The following is a 17,819-nucleotide window of genomic DNA, read 5'->3' on the forward strand; positions in this document are numbered from 1 at the left end:
ATAATTAATTATCAAATTGACCTTGATCAGAAACTATTTCAAAAAATTAACCCTACAAAAAAATATAACATCAATCTATCCATGTTTGACCGTTGACCATCAAGCCTATCCGAGTATCATCCTTCCTACTCGGGTATTTTTTTTTTTTAAAATTCAACCATACCCAGTTAGGGAGGGTGATACCCGGGCATAGTTCTTAAATCTGGAAATTTACTTGAATTATTTATTCGAGTAGGGAGGGTGATACCCGAATAAATGTCCCAATATCAATGCTTTTCGGCTATTGTTGCTAGTTAAAGTTTTTTTTTTTTTTTTCCAAATCACTCTCCCTTGACATCCATATTCTGCACCATAGTATTTACGTGAATACAAGGCCACATTCTTAGTAATATTTCTCTCGGATTTCTAAAACCCCTTTGTTTAGCTTTCCTCCAATCGAATAGCATTCTGTCTCTTCGCCACCCCCTCAGAGCCAACCCCTCCTCCCACACCATATCTGCCCAAGGCGGCAAGATCGGGCCATCGAAATCACCAAAACCTCCGTCAACGCCCTCCCCATTTTGGTCCAGTGAGAACGCCGCAGATAAGTTTTATTTTTGAATTTTTGTGTGGGTTTGCCTTATTCCCTTTTGTTTCACCTAAGTCATGCCCGGGTTTTCGTTTCCTTCCCGCTAATTACTCACGCAAATTCATATCGAGGTTTTTTTTCCATCACTTGGTGATGAAGTGCTGAGTTATTTTCATATTTGGAGGTATCTCTGTCTATTTCTCTCTCTTACTTAATAACCAACTCTTGGTAATGTTTTCTCTCTCAATCCATGACTCACTCAATTTCTAACCCACACAAATGGAGTGCAACATTTGTAGCCATTGTTGCAATAATCTGATAGACCATACATGTTCATATTTATTAGTACTTTTATGTTTATCAAATATCACACTCTTATTATTTTTACTAGATTTTGTTTCCATGCATTACTCTCTAAAAGGTGATTACTTTTGTATGATACATAATTGAGTAATAAGGTAGACACACAAACACTATTTCCCTCTCGTAGAAAAACATGAATCTGTTCATTCGATTGTATTGCAGCTTAGGTTTATCATATTTACAATCAACCTAATCACCATATTTTATATGGAGAAGGATTTTGTTTTTCTTTTTTGTTTCGTGAGAAGGATATATTTACCACCACAAAAGTTTATCACCCTTGTCACTAACCTAATCACCGTTGATTTCCGACAATCCAACAATTATAATTTTTTGGGAATTATTGGGTCGCACTTATTAATTAATAATTAATTCTCAATAAACCCAATAATTTATAACCGTTAGATTGACGAAAATCAACGATGATTAAGTTAGTTGTAAATGTGGTAAACATTTTTGGTGATAAGTATATCCTGCCCCATTTCATATATTGCAAAGTTAAAAGGGAATTAAATGAATAATCTTTATTTACAAAAAAAAAAATGAATAATCTTTTAATGCCTTTTACGGTTATCATCAACTAAATAGTCTTGCTGAATGTAGATAATAAAATGAAAGAATTCAAAAAAAAAAAAATGTTGAGATGATGCGTCAATTATTTTAATTCATTTCATTATGTTCCTTGAGTATTTGGTAATACTAAAGCTAGGCTAGTATTATTGTTGAATGCTGACAATTCATGAATAATATCATATGAAGTTGTTTTGAAAAGTTGTTCTCGTTTAAAAATGGTAACCAATGCTTGTTAATAACATGTGGAATAACATTTACAAAGTCATTATGTGTAACCCATAAATATATATATAACTATGCATGTCCACACATTCCAAAACATGCAAGCAAAGCATTTGGGTGTTTTGTAAATATTGATTTGCTAGAAGTCTTTCAAATATTTGAACAGGTGTACATTGCACGTAATGTAAAAATATTTTTTTATTATTTGATGTTTGTTGTTTTGTATATAATATATTTTATTTTCATCTATTCAGTAATATTCTTTTAACTGAATGCAAATAAAGAGTAACGATGATATGTAATTAAATGAATTATTCTCAATTTTGTGAATCAAAATTAATGTCATAACTATTAATTTTATTAGGTTTTGATTCTTGATGACTATTAGATTGCCTTTTATTTGAAATTGAACTGTTACAATTGTTTCATGCATGGTTAAATGTCATTCAATAATTTAATACATTATTTTTGAGTTTACATGATTATGCAATAAGATTATTACCATTGTAGGTTTGTGATTTTTATAATTGAAAATTGAATATAATTGTGTCAGTTATGAATTTGCATTATTAATGATTATTCTGATGGAAAGTTATAATTTTTAGATTTATTATTTATTTTTGAATTGACCTATTTTCTTATTTTTCTAAAATGCATTTCAAATGCAAAACTATCTATGACTTTAGGCTGAAAGATTTTTAAAAGTTGAATATTATTTTTTACAATCTTTTAAAAGCTGCAAAGCACTTTTAGGAATGTAACACAAATTTAATAGTTTTTAAATGATGATTTTTCCTGTAATAATTAAATAATTAAATGCTTTTTGATTAGCGAGTCTTTGAAACCATTTTGAGTATTGAAATTCTTATTTTGTTTTTCAATTATTACTGTGTTTTTAAGGCATTAAATTAATTAGACTTTAGATGTCTTGAATACTCAACTTATAATATGAATTATATCTGTTTTGAATCATTACGAATATTCATTGAATATATAATATTATTATAGTGTTTTTCCATATCCAAATCATTTTATCAAATGCCTATATACAAAAATGATTTTAATGTCTCTATATGTAATGCATGTAATGATATAATTACACATATTGATATAAAGGATGCCAATTTCAATACATTAATTGGCAAATGCTGAATAATATTAAAATTTAACTACACCTTATATAATCAAATTTCATATTAACATATCTTATACTAACAGAACTTATATTATTCTGTACATAGACCTAATCCAACATCCAATACAAAAAATTAGAATCTAACGCCGTTGGAAATTAAACATCTTTACTGATATGGCAAAGACCAATGTAAAGACTAGTGAGAATGCAACAATCACTGCTGCAACCACACCCAGAAAATCATGCTTGAAACCAAAGTAGTTTCTCACAAAGTCTTCCACTGTTTCACTTCCTTCATCGGTTTCAATGCTATGCTTTATGTCTCCATACTGTGAAGCCACCAATCCATACAAACTCCAAGCCACTGGATTTCCCCAACTGTACCATCTCCACCGTACTGGGATCCTCTGTTACCCAATCCCAAAATGGAAAAATAAATTAAATTAAAAAATAAAATAAAATCAATTAGCTATCACTTCTATGTTTATAAAGTGAGATAGGATATTGTTACTATCAATTAGTGTTATTACTAATGTCACTACCAGTTTATTTCACCGTTAGATTGATTATGTTGACTGTTCTGATTTAACTTTCTAAAAATCTTTTTTTTTTCCCTATATTTAATACTTTATATTTATTTCCAGCTTTGTATGGTTATGATTTCTCATATTTAATGCTTTCACATTAAATATGGAGAATCTTAACTATACAAAAATGAAAATAAATATAACCATTGGATCCGGTAAAACAAATTAGTAGTGACATGAGTAGTAACACTAATTGATAGTAACAATATCCTATCTATTATAAAGTACCTATTCATAACATAGTCCACAAAATATAAAAGGAATCCAAAACTTACTGGTCGTGGGATAATGAATCCTGAGAAGATATTCCATACAGCATAGATTGCAGAGGAAATTATATAGGAAATGTGTTGGTTTGGGGCCATGGCCACTGACATCATGCCATAGTAGGTGAAGTACAGGAAGGTGAAATACACGAAGAATAGGTACCACAAAACTTTAGGTACAGTATACTCAAAACCAATCATTGCATAAATTATAAAGCCATAGACCACAGCTTGTAGAAGAACATATGGGAGCTCAATTACAACCTGCAAGAGAAGATGCAGTGTAGAAAGAAATAAGGCAGAGGTAAATTATTTACACATAATGAAGTAAATAAAAGGAATAATTCTAAATACTTCTAATCAATCTTCTTATTACTAAATCAAGAAAACATTAAATGTGTTTACTTTTTCATTTAATAATTTCTTCAGGTACGAGGGTTTAGGTGTCTCTTTTTATCACGAAGGTTTCCCCATGCAACAATTTGACACTTTTTAATGAGTTTGATACCGTGCAGACTATGCCTCTAGGGAATGAACAAATCATGATGAATCACTCAAGAGAGCTCTATCATAGAAGATATTTTTCAGTAACCAGAGCTTCATAATGCTTTGAAGTCAGGATGCAAAATGCTTAGTTTATGTATGCCAAATTTTTGGGTAGCTGGGAGCAAATTTGATAAGTCCAGTTTCTGCATCTAGTTATATAATATGCAGCCAGGTTGTTGAATTTTTTCCCGGTAATCTATCTGCATTTATATATTTGGACACATCTAATTTATATTACCAAAGATTTTTCATATAATCGTCAAAAGAGCTTTACCTTTATTTTTAGCTTTAGCTTTAATTAGTTTTTAAGCAAAAAAAAAAAAAGCAGGGCTACACAAGCAATAAGTATTAAGAAGATGACTTGGGAGGATATTGCAACACTCATATAAAAGACAAGTTTTTAAAATAGGGAATAGCTTGCCTGAGCAAAAGCATATGGCAAAGCTGAATACATTCCAGCCGCTCTTTCCCTATAAAAGACTATTCTCTCAACAGCAACTACTGGCTGCACTGAATTAGCATTCATTATGCCAATAAGGAGAACAGCAGCATACATCGAGCCCATAGCATTAAAAAGATCTTGTTGCTTTTCACTGCAATAATTGATGTGAAAAACTCATGTTAGATCAAAGAGAAGTTACAGAAAACATGATTTTGAAGCCATAACATTTCCAAGTTTCCAGTTTTATCTTACATTTTGGAGCCAAGGTTCCAAAACATGCTACCAAGCAAAACAGCTACAGCGGCTGAGTAAAGAAATCTTATGGCAGTGTATAAAGGATTGCGCCAGTAAGACCAATGTTGTTTCCACAAGCAAGCCATGCATTGGGTCAAAAAGGATTTTGAGTACTGTGAAGGAAAATAAAGGTCTCTCGAACCAGGAGCTGGAGTACTCACTTCTTTAATAAGTGTTTTGTTTCTCCTGAAACAAAATGCCAAAGACCAGTTTATATCAGCAAACAGTCTATACCGCGAAGAACAACTTACAACAAAATTCTTGTACTTTTCACCATTAAGTGCTTTCTACCAGATTATTTTCAAGTACAGTAATTTGATTAGACTTTAGACAGTTGAAAATACCTGTATAACTCTGAATTTTTGTACACTTCAGCAAAATCAATCCCCAATTCCATTTCTTTTGCTGAACTTGTGACTTCCAGCATCCATGTTGCCGGGTTATAGCCATCTTTAATCTTACTAACACCTTCGATTCCCTTCAAGATAAAAGTGAGCATGAGGGAAATTGTTACACGAAGGTAATGATCTGAAGCAAAACATGAATTCAGTATTCCCTTTTTTCATAGTAGCATTTCTATTTTCTACCTCAAAATAACTAATTAAATGGGAAGCATGATGTCCAAGTGGTCCCACATATATCTCTTGTCCCCCTTGCTTCATAAGCAATAGCTGCATTTCATTGTGAAAAAAAGATTAGAAACTCAGTAATTGACGAGAACAAACTAATATTGCTACATTTCTCGATTCTGTCCAATTCACCTCATCAAAAGATTCAAAAATATCAATACTAGGCTGATGGATAGTACAGACAACTGTTCTTCCAGTGTCTACTGTGTTCCTAACTGTTCTCATAACAATAGCAGCAGCTCTTGCATCTAGCCCAGAAGTTGGCTCATCCATGAATATTATAGAAGGATTTGCCACAAGTTCAACTGCGATGGTCAACCTTTTGCGTTGCTCTGTTGAGAGACCATTAATACTAGGCAATCCAACTAATGCATGCCTCAGTGGATTCAGTTCCACAAGTTCCATGACTTCCTCAATGAACATCTGCAACCAATAGTCAGTCTCAAACTTAGTAACATTGATAAAACATGAAAGTGGTTTTTTCTTTTTCTCTCTCACACTCATCTTTTTGTTTCCTGTGTTATTTTGTGACATAATAATTCCAAACATGAATGGTAAATAACACTATTTTGGCACTCATGAACGGACTCATCTACTGAGTAAATTTACTTGCAAACTTATATATATGGATTTGTGGCAGCAGCTCAATCTAGATAAGGGAAGTGCTAGAATATTCGAATAAGCCACACTTGGACATGGATGAAGTATAACTAAAATGGCTACTTCATGGCAATCTCAAGCATTCAAACTGGTTAACAACCTATTTTAAACAATAACAGTAGACGTGAAAGCCAAGAAAAGGCTTGGGATTCAGATACCAACCTTTCCGGTTTCAACATTGATGTCTGGGGACAATCTAAGCCACGCAGAATAGAGCAAAGATTCATACACAGTAACATGAGGAGAGTGGATATCGTTTTTCTCACAGTACCCAGATATCCTTGCAAATGTTTCTTGCTTCTTTGGATTCCCCGAGATTGTGATGTTCCCCCCAATATATCCCTCAGTTTTTCTACCAGCAAGTACATCCATTAGAGTTGTTTTGCCAGCACCAGTGACACCCATCAGAGCAGTAAGAACACCTGGCCTGAAAGCTCCACTGACACCCTTCAAAAGAACCAACTTATTCTCAAGAACACCTCGGTTCTTCATTTCCTGCAAGTTTAGTGCAAGTATTTCATAATCTTTATTTCTCTAATGCTTTGAAAGTTGAATACAACCTTTTTCAATTTGTTGTTTCTACATTACCTGTGGCATGTCGACAGAATATGTTACTTCATCAAAGGTGATGGAATGTGGTTCAAAAGGAAGAAGCATTCCTCTTTTCTGCTTGTGATTTTTCTCTATCGCAACTGCTTCTTGCCTGGTGGATAAAGTGCAAGGACAGGTGTTTCCACTTATGCTTTTTCCATTTCTCACTGTGAAGTGGTTCCAGTGTTAACCATAAGGTGTTACGTGAATTTAAAATCAACTGTTACTCAGCTATGCATTACTACATTTTTAGTTATGAGATGAAGTACCTCTATTTGAGTGCTAGAAAGGCTATATTTTATTTACTTCAAAATTGTATGAGATATAATATAAAATCATTCATATGTTTTTAGCAAACAATTTAAACTTTTGGGAGTTTATGACATAATATAAGAGCTTTTATGATCAAGTGCTCAAAAGTTCGATCTTTGTTGTCTATATTTTTCTAATAAAAAGTTGAATTTTAGAACAAGGCAGGTATGCTTGTGCATTGTCGACGCTTCAAGTCCAAAGGGACCGTGTTAGAGATATAATATAAAATTATTCATGTGTCTTTACCAAATAACTAAAGTTTTTAGGGGAGTTTGTTCACTACGTGGCATCACAGCAGTATCATTCACCGTGACCTGTCCCATCACTATTCCACTGTGGAGTTTTCTAAGATCTGAAATTTTATTTTAGCAATGTTATTATCTCCCTCAAGCACACCGGCCTCAATTTCAATTTCAATTTTTTGGATCTAAGTTTTCTTGTGGTTTGAATTTTCCAAATGTTGTTCTTGATGAACTTGGAGGAGAAGATTTAGTTTTTGCCTTGTGTAATTTCTTGCTAGGACTTTTCCACTGACGCTCATTCAGCGAAGTATCTTCTTCCTTGGCCTAACAACATTTCAACCATCTTGCTGAGTTGTCTTTCCAGTAATGCTCATCTCTATGACATTTCCAACATCCATGATTTGTCTTTCCAACCATGTTTTGTGGAGTCTAGATTATATTGTTAGGTTATTTTTCTGTTATAGAGAAGTAATTTTTTGACAAGCTTAAAGCTTTGTCAATTGTAGGAAGCGTTAGAATATCTAATGTTGAGATATATAAAACCATTAATGTAGCCTCACCCAACAGCTTAAGCTTTTGGGTTGAATTGGTTCTTTACATGGTATCAGAGCCTCGGTGTACCGGGTTCGATCCTCACTGCCACCCACTTTCTTTCTAGTGGAATTTCTTTCTTCGCACGGGTAGGTGGGCCTGTGCATCATCCACCCTTCAAGCCCAGTAGGCTCTCATGTGAGGAGGCATGTTGAGATATATAAAACCATTAATGTAGCCTCACCCAACAACTTAAGATTTTGGGTTGAATTGGTTCTTTACATCTAAAAAATATCATATAATATCTTGATTATATATTAGGATTAGTTTTCATATTTCCTTATATTTCATGATTTGTTTTCTTATTTTAAGGGTTTGCTATTAGCATAAATTGGAATTAGTGCTTTAATGTTTATATCACGTCATTATACAAAAGAAAATATTATTCACTCTCAATTCTTCCCTACCTAGATTCTAATAATTTAAACAAACACATTAGTTCCTTTTATATTACCACCATTTTGCTCATTGCTTCGAGGTTCCTCTGATATAACAACCCGATGCTTCCCGAGTGCTGCATAATCAATTTTGTGATATTAGTACATAAGCTTATCTTCACTGCTTTATTAAACATTTAAGGTGAAGAAACTCACGATTCAAGTAAGTGAGAGCAAGAATGTAGCCAAAGTTGAAAAGTAATGTATATCCAATCAAAACCCCAACACCTATCCAGTACCAGTATGACTCAGTAAAGAACCCGCGCGATTTCAAAACTTCAATTCCTAGCGGTTCCAATGAGTTAGGTAGAACCTTTCATAAGAAAATATATCTAGACATCAGATTATTTATATGACAAGGAAGGGATAAAAATGAACATATAGATTAGTTAAAAACTTACATGTCTCCATCTCTTACCAAGGAACTCATTATTTACCAAGGCATTCTGTCCATGCATCATAGGTGATATCCAGAAGCTCCATAACCACCATTTTTTAATATTGTCTGTGTGCATAAAGAAAAGAAAAAAAACAAAGGAGCACCGTTAGCCTAGAAAGCAATGGGAGAAAGACTGCGACTATTTTGTTTTATGTATCCGTAATACCTTTTGATAGGACAAAACCACTCATTGAAACAAGGATAGCCAATGCAAGCCACCCAAATGTTAGAGCCACTGTCAGTTCCCTCCCAACTGCTGCAATAAATCGGAATAATGAAGAAGCCATCTGGTATACTAGTACAAGAATAAGGTATTGCTTAAAAAATCTGCATTAGGTGGACACATAAATACATATCATTATTTATATTTAGTAGGATTCAAATAAAAAATGAGAAAAGATAAATTTACAAGTTTGTTGAGTATGTGTGGAAACATAGCTCTTTTACCTTCCAACATCTGGATCAAAACCAATGACATAGTAGGTGAGGAATACCCAAACACCCACTTCCACTAAAGTAATGGGGATTTTTAGGATCCATGCGGGAAGAGCATATGCCCATGGAGGGAAGAAGAGATGTTCCCTTTGCTTGTAAAAAACAGGAAGCCTTGAAACGACCATGGAAAACTCAGGCAACCCATTGAACATAATCACAACAACAGCATAGAACAATGCACCCACATATATACCACCGTCAGTCACTGAATCTCTGTGCATATCAGTACGGAGGAAAATGCCCATGGCAATAATTGCCAGTACAACAAGCTAAGAGGAAGGGGAAGCTGTCAGTAATGAAATAATGTAAACATAACATTAGAAGATAAGAAAATGAAATGAAAGTTTACAGTTTCCAAACCTACTTGGCAAAGCTTGACGATGTAGACAAATGAATTGCGCTTCATAAGTAAATATTCTCTTGATAAGCAGGCTTTTAACAGTTCCCATTTTCCCACTCCATATTTTTTGGTTGTCAAAGCAGCTGGGTGGCTCTTAGACTTGTCAAATTCAGTAGCAAGTTTCTCACGAAGGCTTCTCCCAACATGAAATGACTGAAGTGCCTCGGCAAACTCTTTGGCTGTGACAAATTTATAAGGTTGATCTCTATGTATCCAGTACTGCTCCTGATCTTTCCTTGATGTTACCTATAGCATAATAGTTTTCTCGGTCAAAATTAAGTTATTATTACATACAAAACCCTCTTTTACCAGTGTAGACAAATTATATCTTTGAGAGAAGACAAAATGACACTTACTTCTTGCAAAAAGTCTGCCACTCCTTTCCTCTCAGGACATTTAAAACCCATTAATTCGAAGAATTCAAGCACATGTCCGCGGGGACCCTGGTACACAATGTGACTATCAGAGAGTAGAATTATATCATCAAAAAGATTGTAAGTCTCTGGTGCTGGCTGTAGGAGTGAGATGACGACGGTTCCTTTTAGAATGTGGACATATTGCTTGAGTGAATTCACAATTTGAAAAGTTGTTGAGCTATCCAAACCAGTAGAGATTTCATCCATGAAAAAAGCTTTAGCTGGTCCAACCAACATCTCCCCTGTATGTAAAGATTTATAATTATCAAAGATTCTCATATCAATTCATTGAGGAGATTAAACATGGTATAATTCAAGATTGAAATCAGGTTTGTTTTACCAGTTGTAACGCGTTTCCTTTGTCCACCAGAGATACCTCTTAACAATGCATTTCCTATAACAGTATCAGCACACACCTCCAGTCCCAAAATCTGCATATGTATAGAAAAGAAACAAGAGACTTTACAACAAAATATTATAACGAGTTCATGTTGATCAGAGATGGTTCTGAAAGTATAAATTTTACCCTTATGACATAATCTGTTATCAAATTTTCCTCTTGGCCTTCAATTGCTATAGCCTGAGCATTATGTGCAAAAAGGACAGCCACTTAATTATGAATCATTTCTATTTGTATGCAAAAGAAATAGACGATAAACTAGTTTCAAGATAACTAACTTCTGATGTAACATACATTAAAAGTCACTGCTTTGTATACTGTTACAACTAATTTATCACCTACTATTTCTTCATATCAAATTTCTTCTGGGTGAGAAATTTAATTTGAAATTAGTAGCAAGAAGTAGAATAACAGAATCTCAAAAATTAAATAGGTATGATATCACAATTATTAAGCTGTCATATTTTTCTCTGCTACTAGCTATTCAAAAATATAAAATGAAGGGTAAGGGGTGCATATAAAATAGGGGAAAACCATGTTTCTGACAAACAATGGCCTGTATTTTACCTTCATGTAGACATCAATATCTGGATCAGGCTTGATATTTTCCTCTTTTTCTCTTCTGGACAATTCTTCTACCAAGTCTGCACAATGACATAAGTATTACACATCGTCAAAACTTAATTTTCATCTAAAATTTCAGCCAGGATATAAGCAAAAAGCATTCCTGTAGACTAACCATAACAAGTCCCAACTCCTTGGACTCTTGCTGAAAAGGCCAAGGTTTCTCTGACCGTCATTTCTCCAATATGAAGATCATTTTGATTGACATAAGCAGCAGTTCTTTGGGGTACAAACTCATTCATCCCATGACCATTATAAGTTACCTTTCCTGAGAGCTGATCAAGAAGCCAGACTATATTAGCTAGAGATTCAAGATTCAAAAATAGAGCTAAAACATGAAAACATCGTTATAATAAATAAATATCTTCTCTTTAATGTCCTCTTAACCTTTAATTTTGAATCAAGTTTTCCGGCCAAAGCTAACAAGAGTGTGGTTTTTCCAGAACTTGGAGGGCCCAAAAGCAGTGTCATTCTGTAGAGGAGCGAATAGAAACATGTTACATTGGTTACGAAGGTCCTAGCTAATTATGGTCTTGTCTTCCAAAGAAATATCAATAAATTTAACAATATTTGCATTGGTACCTGCCAGGCTTTATTATTCCACTAACATCCTGGAGAATATTTATACGTTGTCTTCTACTTGGAAGTATATGCAAAGAGTTCAACAGGCCCTTTAAAATTGTAAAAAAAGGAAAAACAAAATAATGAAACCAAATTGGTAAGTTAGAATCTCCTTCAATAAGATCATATAGCAAATTCTTCCATTTACGAAAGTTGGTACCACTTACATCCACTATATTAACCATGAAGTTAGTGAAGGTAGGCAAAGATCTGCTTCCTACATGAGCTTCTGCTTCGATGTTCAAATGCTCAAATCTAACCTCTATTGTAGGAAGATCAATTCCAACTCTGATATCATCCAAGTAAGAAGAAGAGGAGAAGCTATCAGTGCATTCCAAAGGCAACTCAATTAAAATGAAGAAGAAGAAATGGGAGTGGAATTCTCACCTATCAGTTCGATCCCTGAGCTTCAGCAGAAACTTCTCGTTGTCCTCTTCGGCAGTTTTCACGAGTCTTTCAAGCAGAGCTCTTCTTTCTTGCAACCCAAGTTTCTGTATATCGATTTCTGTGGTTTTCCCTTCAGATGAAGTCAGCAAACCTTTCCTCAAACGTTTAACCGTAGGAAGTTTCTGAGTGGCAGCCCATTTGAGAGCTTCTTCATCATCCTCTTGATGGAAAGAGTTAGAGAAGATCTCAGCATCATTCTTCCTCCAAATTGATGAACTATCAATCCTGAAACTACCCCCACCCTCCATGCCACCAAAAAAAAGTTTTAATCTTGATGCAACCCCAGCTAAAACTGAATGGAACCCAGTAACTAAAGAAGTATTGAAAATCAGTTGCCAAAAAACTTTCTCCTAGTTTAGTTCTTTTGCTCTCTTTTTTCTGTGGTGGAAAGGACCCAGTTCTTTTCCATTTGGTTGAACGTGAAATAATAAAAGATGTTGCCATATATATATAGAGAGGTAGCAAGGTAAGTAGGGGACTTTCATTTTCAACTGTGACAGAATTGGCGGGGATTTCAAATGTGGAACATAACTGCGTATGTGATATTCATATTCCAAAAAACAAGGGGATACGTTGAAAAAAGGTTGTAACTACAAACATACTATGCCAACTGAAAATAGTTCAGTTGAATATAATATCAGCTTTTGGATAAACATAATGTGACACCCCTCGTGGTATGAATTGGGGTAGAATTGATCTCGTGGGAAATATCTTTTTTATTTTTTTGTCTTTGTCAAAAGATCGAACACATGGAGCATGGTCTAAAGATAAAAAAATAAAAAATATATGAAATATCGGTTTGAACACCAAATTATGGTAACTAAATTAGTACTAGTGAACTGAGCAATTGGGAATCAGAGCTCCAGATTACTGTCTTTGAAATGAGTTTAAAACATTAATTCTGGACTCAAATCATACTAGTCACAAGCAATGAACCAATCAAAATAAAAAATAAAAAATAAAAAAATCTGGTTGAACGGCGTCGTTATGGAAGGTCCCTTACCAAATAATATAATGAAAACAAGACAAAATATGCCGAAACAACATGGTATACTTTAGATGCCGGAAATCAACCATGACACGATTCTGACAATGTGCTTTGTTTTGTTTTGTCTCTGAATTTTGTTTTGTTTTGTTCAAAGCCGTTTACATAGAGGTGGGAATGTTGGGGTATCCGAAATAACTGTGCTGCGAGTGTATCCTCTCATTTATTAGTTAGACCTGTTATGTTATGTGGGGAATTTTATTCATATAAGAATAAGTTAATGGTAATATTTGTAATTGGGGAAGGATATTGTAACAACTAAGTTGTGTTACTATCATGTTATTACTAATTAATCTCACCGTTAGATCGATTATGTTGATCCAACGGTTATATTTATTTCCATCTTTGTACGGTTATGATTCTCCTTATTTAAAATGAAAGCATTAAATATGAGAAATCATAACTATATAAAGGTGGAAATAAATATAAAGTATTAAATTTGAAAAATCATGATCATACAAAGATGGAAAGAAATATAACTGTTGGATCAACATAATCGATCTAACAGTGGGTGAGATTGATTAGTAGTAACATGGTAGTAACACAACTTGGTTGTTACAATATCCTTCCCCTTTGTAATTATCTATCTTAATTTCTTAATTTCTTTTTTTCTTTATCATCATTGATTCACTTTATATAGTTATAATTTTCACGTATGACATGAATCATGATTAGGGGTGAAATTGGGCCGAGTCGGCCTACAGGGGCCTACGACTCGGCCTACATCAGACCAGACCTGATCTAGTATATTTCATAAAATAGACCGGGCTTGGTCTTTGAAAAAACTTGTTTAATAAATAAGCTGTAGGCCCACTTCCACAAGGTCTGGCCTATAAGTCTACAAGTCGGTCTATATTGTACTATTTATTTTAAATAAAATAAAATAGAATAAGTATGTCTTGAAGAAAAAACAAGATATGGCCTATAAGTCTACAAGCCGACTTATATTGTACTATTTATTTTAAATAAAATAGAATAAGTATGTCTTGAAGAAAAAATAAAAGATATAAATTTAATCAATTACAATTATTTATAACTTAATTATATTCGATTATATTTTAATAGAAATCTGATTTTATTTCTTATGTATGAGGAACCAACATTTTAACATGTTAGATTATGTATATGAATATATTAAAAAGTTTTTGGGATAGGTTATACTTACTACAAGCATCATGATGTGTTTGTTGGATTCATGTAGTTATTTTAATTATATAGTATAGATTTGTTTGTTGGAACCGATGAAATATATGTTATTTAATTTGAGCATTTTGCTTTTGAAAGTGACTTAAATGCATATTGTGATGAGTTTTGTTGTAATTTATGATTCTGTTTGGATATTGAATTGTGATTTTTGATTTAGGAACATAATTTGAATATTTTATGAAGTTGATTCATGGTTCTGCTTGGAAGTTAAACATTAACAAGCTAACGGGTTAGATCAGGTCATTTGTTTTCTTATAAACGGGTCAAGTCAGACTAACAGTTAGACTCGTATTAGGCTTGGGCCAAGCCAAATTGAATTTTTTTGACATAGGCTTAGGTTTTTCGGAACAAAGTTTGGCCCAGCTCAATCCACTTTCACCCTAATCATGATCTTATTAATTAACATATGAAAGGATCCATTTTTAGTAGGTAACATGAGAATAGATCCTTTAAGTTTAAAATTTTATATAATCTGATCATATAAAAATTTTGTGTTTATTTTTTTATTAATAATAATTAGAACTCATTTATTTAATGTATCTGAAGAAAAAAATAAATACAAAAATTTCACAATGAATTTTTATTTTTATTTTGGTAGATTTCACAATGAAATTTTAACTATGCGCTGCCCGTCCTGCGTCAACATTTAAACAAGGTAGCGAAGAATTGGAGGGAACAAAACCCATCTAATGAAAGATGTACTGGGTTCAAACATTACACCTAAAAACACTATCTATAAACAACGGTTCAGGTGGTTAATGGAGTTTGATAAATATAAAATAAATATATAAATAAATATAGTATTGCAATTTGGAAGATTCCCTTTTGATATTAATCTGTAAACTAGATTATACCGTATTGAATAAAAAAGATTAACTTAGTACCCCCCAAAAAAAGAAATTTAAGAGAATTTCAAATAGTTATATTATACTTGAAGAAGCATTAATCATAATAATAATACCAGTCATAGGAAATTAGGAACAATAGGTTTTACATGACTCAAGACTCTAATTTAATTTTAATTATTTACTTAGATTATTTTAAATATATTACATTATTATTTAAATGATTTTAAAAATTATAATAGTTAACATTTTTATATATTTTTATTTAATTTAAATTGCTTTAATATTAATTCACTTGTTTTATTAATATTGAGAAATTATATGAAAGATATTATGAATCTCGAAAATCGTTTATGTTTTTTGTTATTATTATATATTTGAATTACATTGTAAGATTGTTGTAATTATTTTAAAGAAAACATGAATAATATATTATAAGCATACTATAATATATTTATTATTAATTTTGTCTTCTATCATGTATATATTATGATTTATATTTTTAAATTTTGTAATGAATTCTTGAAAACACAATAGTTAATAATGATTGGCCTTAAACTTGGTACACCATGATTGAGCTTAAATAATTGAAAGTGGAGTAAAAAAGTTAGATTATATGACAAATGACATCTTTAACATATTTTCATCAATATATTATAATTTAGACCCAAAAAAAAAAAACATAAAGTAAGTGATAAAAAAAGTTACGGGACAAAAAATTTGAGTATGCCACATGTAGGGGTGTAAATAGGATAGGCTAGACTTTGACTTAAATAAGTCAGGCCTCTGTAAAAAATACTGGGTCTGGTCTGATCTATTAGCCTGTTTAGGCACCAAATTACAAGTCTGACCTGACCTATATTTAAAAAATAAAAGTGTTGACCTAGGCCTGTTTAAGCCTATTAAACATTCAACAATTAAAAGAAAACTAAAATAATATTACTTTATTATTCAAAATTATTAAAATAATAAATTTATTTATTTTATTTAAAATAAATAATACGATATAGGCCGGCCTGTAGGCTTATAGATCCGATATGTACAAAAAAAACTTATGGCCTGTTTTCTAAATAGGTTTTTTTTTAAAAGTCTAGGCCTATTCTATTTTACTATTTGTAATAGGCCAAGTCTGACCTAATATAGGTAAGGCCGTAGGCCCATATAGGCGGCCTAACCCATTTACACCCCTAGCCACAGAGTATTTGAATTTTACCCTATTTTTATAATTTGAGTCTATGATGAAAATATTAAAATATATAAAAAGTGTCAAACAATACATTTCAAAATACATGACCAAGAGTAGAGGTATAAATAAGCTAGGTTAAGCTAGGCTTTGACATAAATAGCCTAGGTCAATGTAAAATATTTTAGGCTTAGCCTGACCTATTAGCCTTATATAGGCACAAATTATAAGTTTGGTCTGACCTATATTTAAAAACAAAAACCTTGGTTTAAGCTTATTAGCATGTTTAAACTTATTCAATAGGGGTGTTCATCAACCGATTCAAACCGCGGTGACCGAACCGAGAAATCGATAACTGAATAAACCGAAAATCAAAAAATCGAAAACCGAAAAAAAATCGCAAATTTTAATTGGATTGGATCGATTTTCGGATGGGTTGATGAAAACCGATCCAATATATTAATTCCTCCCTATCTACTTGGGTCTTTCCCCAACCATAACCCAAACATTTCTAAACTCAAGATTCATTAACTCATCAATTAAACCCAAGAAAAAACTTAGTCACATCTCATCAAAAAAAAAAATTATATTATCGTTTACTAATGCTTTTGTATTTAAAAAAAAATTACAAATCCAATATATACAAAATATTTTATTTGCACAATAATTATGAAACAAATTTTAGGATTTTCAAAAAACCGAAAATCGATCCAATCCAAACCGAAAAAAATTGGATTTGATCGGATCGGATTTGAAAAAATAATCCAAACCGAATGGATGATTACATGATCAAACCGAAAGGATTGGATCAGATGAATTTTGCTTCTAAAAGCGATTCAATCCAGACCGCGAACACCCTTATTATTCAACATTCAATAATTTAAAAAATTAAAATAAGATTACTTTATTATTTAAGGGGAAAGATCCGTTTACAAACTTTTTTTGAAATTTTTTACAAATTACATTATGTTCTCCCGGGAGAACATAGTGTAATTAGTGTTCTCCTGAGAGAACATAGTGTAGTTTGTAAGAGTTTGTAAACAAAAAAGTTTATAAATATAACCTGCCCCATTATTTAAAATTATTATAATAATAATTTTATTTATTTTATTTAAAATAAATAATATGATATAAGCTGACTTTAAGCTTATAGGACTGACATGTAAAAGAAAACCTGTGACCTGTTTTCTAAATAGATATTTTTAAAAGTCTAAGCCTGTTCTATTTGACTATATTTAAT

At 32.4% G+C, this 17,819-nt stretch overlaps 1 protein-coding gene across 4 annotated transcripts; it reads right to left on the reverse strand.

Moving 5' to 3' along the window:
- Positions 1–3,001: 3,001 nt before the first annotated feature.
- Positions 3,002–12,548, reverse strand: LOC133289499 (pleiotropic drug resistance protein 1-like). Of its 4 annotated transcripts, none has more exons than XM_061487464.1 (25): positions 12,241–12,548; positions 12,021–12,141; positions 11,815–11,903; positions 11,620–11,704; positions 11,348–11,507; positions 11,176–11,252; positions 10,735–10,788; positions 10,549–10,639; positions 10,149–10,450; positions 9,757–10,038; positions 9,345–9,661; positions 9,064–9,224; positions 8,860–8,963; positions 8,615–8,771; positions 8,479–8,535; positions 7,720–7,744; positions 6,874–7,027; positions 6,448–6,780; positions 5,758–6,048; positions 5,584–5,667; positions 5,341–5,474; positions 4,955–5,182; positions 4,682–4,853; positions 3,724–3,978; positions 3,002–3,268 (listed from the first exon to the last, which is right to left on the reverse strand). In XM_061487464.1, exons 1-25 carry the CDS (start codon positions 12,546–12,548, stop codon positions 3,002–3,004), a joined length of 4,308 nt encoding a protein of 1,435 aa, XP_061343448.1. The 4 variants fall into 4 exon arrangements, with proteins under 4 accessions (XP_061343448.1, XP_061343449.1, XP_061343451.1 ...); XM_061487465.1 differs by lacking the exon at positions 7,720–7,744 and adding an exon at positions 8,136–8,181 and having other exon boundaries at positions 6,874–6,977; positions 8,465–8,535; XM_061487467.1 differs by lacking the exon at positions 7,720–7,744 and having other exon boundaries at positions 6,874–6,954; positions 8,456–8,535.
- Positions 12,549–17,819: the final 5,271 nt, after the last annotated feature.

Source organism: Gastrolobium bilobum, unplaced genomic scaffold (genome assembly GCF_033153095.1).
Source record: "Gastrolobium bilobum isolate Gb01-03AN ecotype WA unplaced genomic scaffold, APGP_CSIRO_Gbil_v1 utg8959, whole genome shotgun sequence".
NCBI lineage: Eukaryota > Viridiplantae > Streptophyta > Magnoliopsida > Fabales > Fabaceae > Gastrolobium > Gastrolobium bilobum.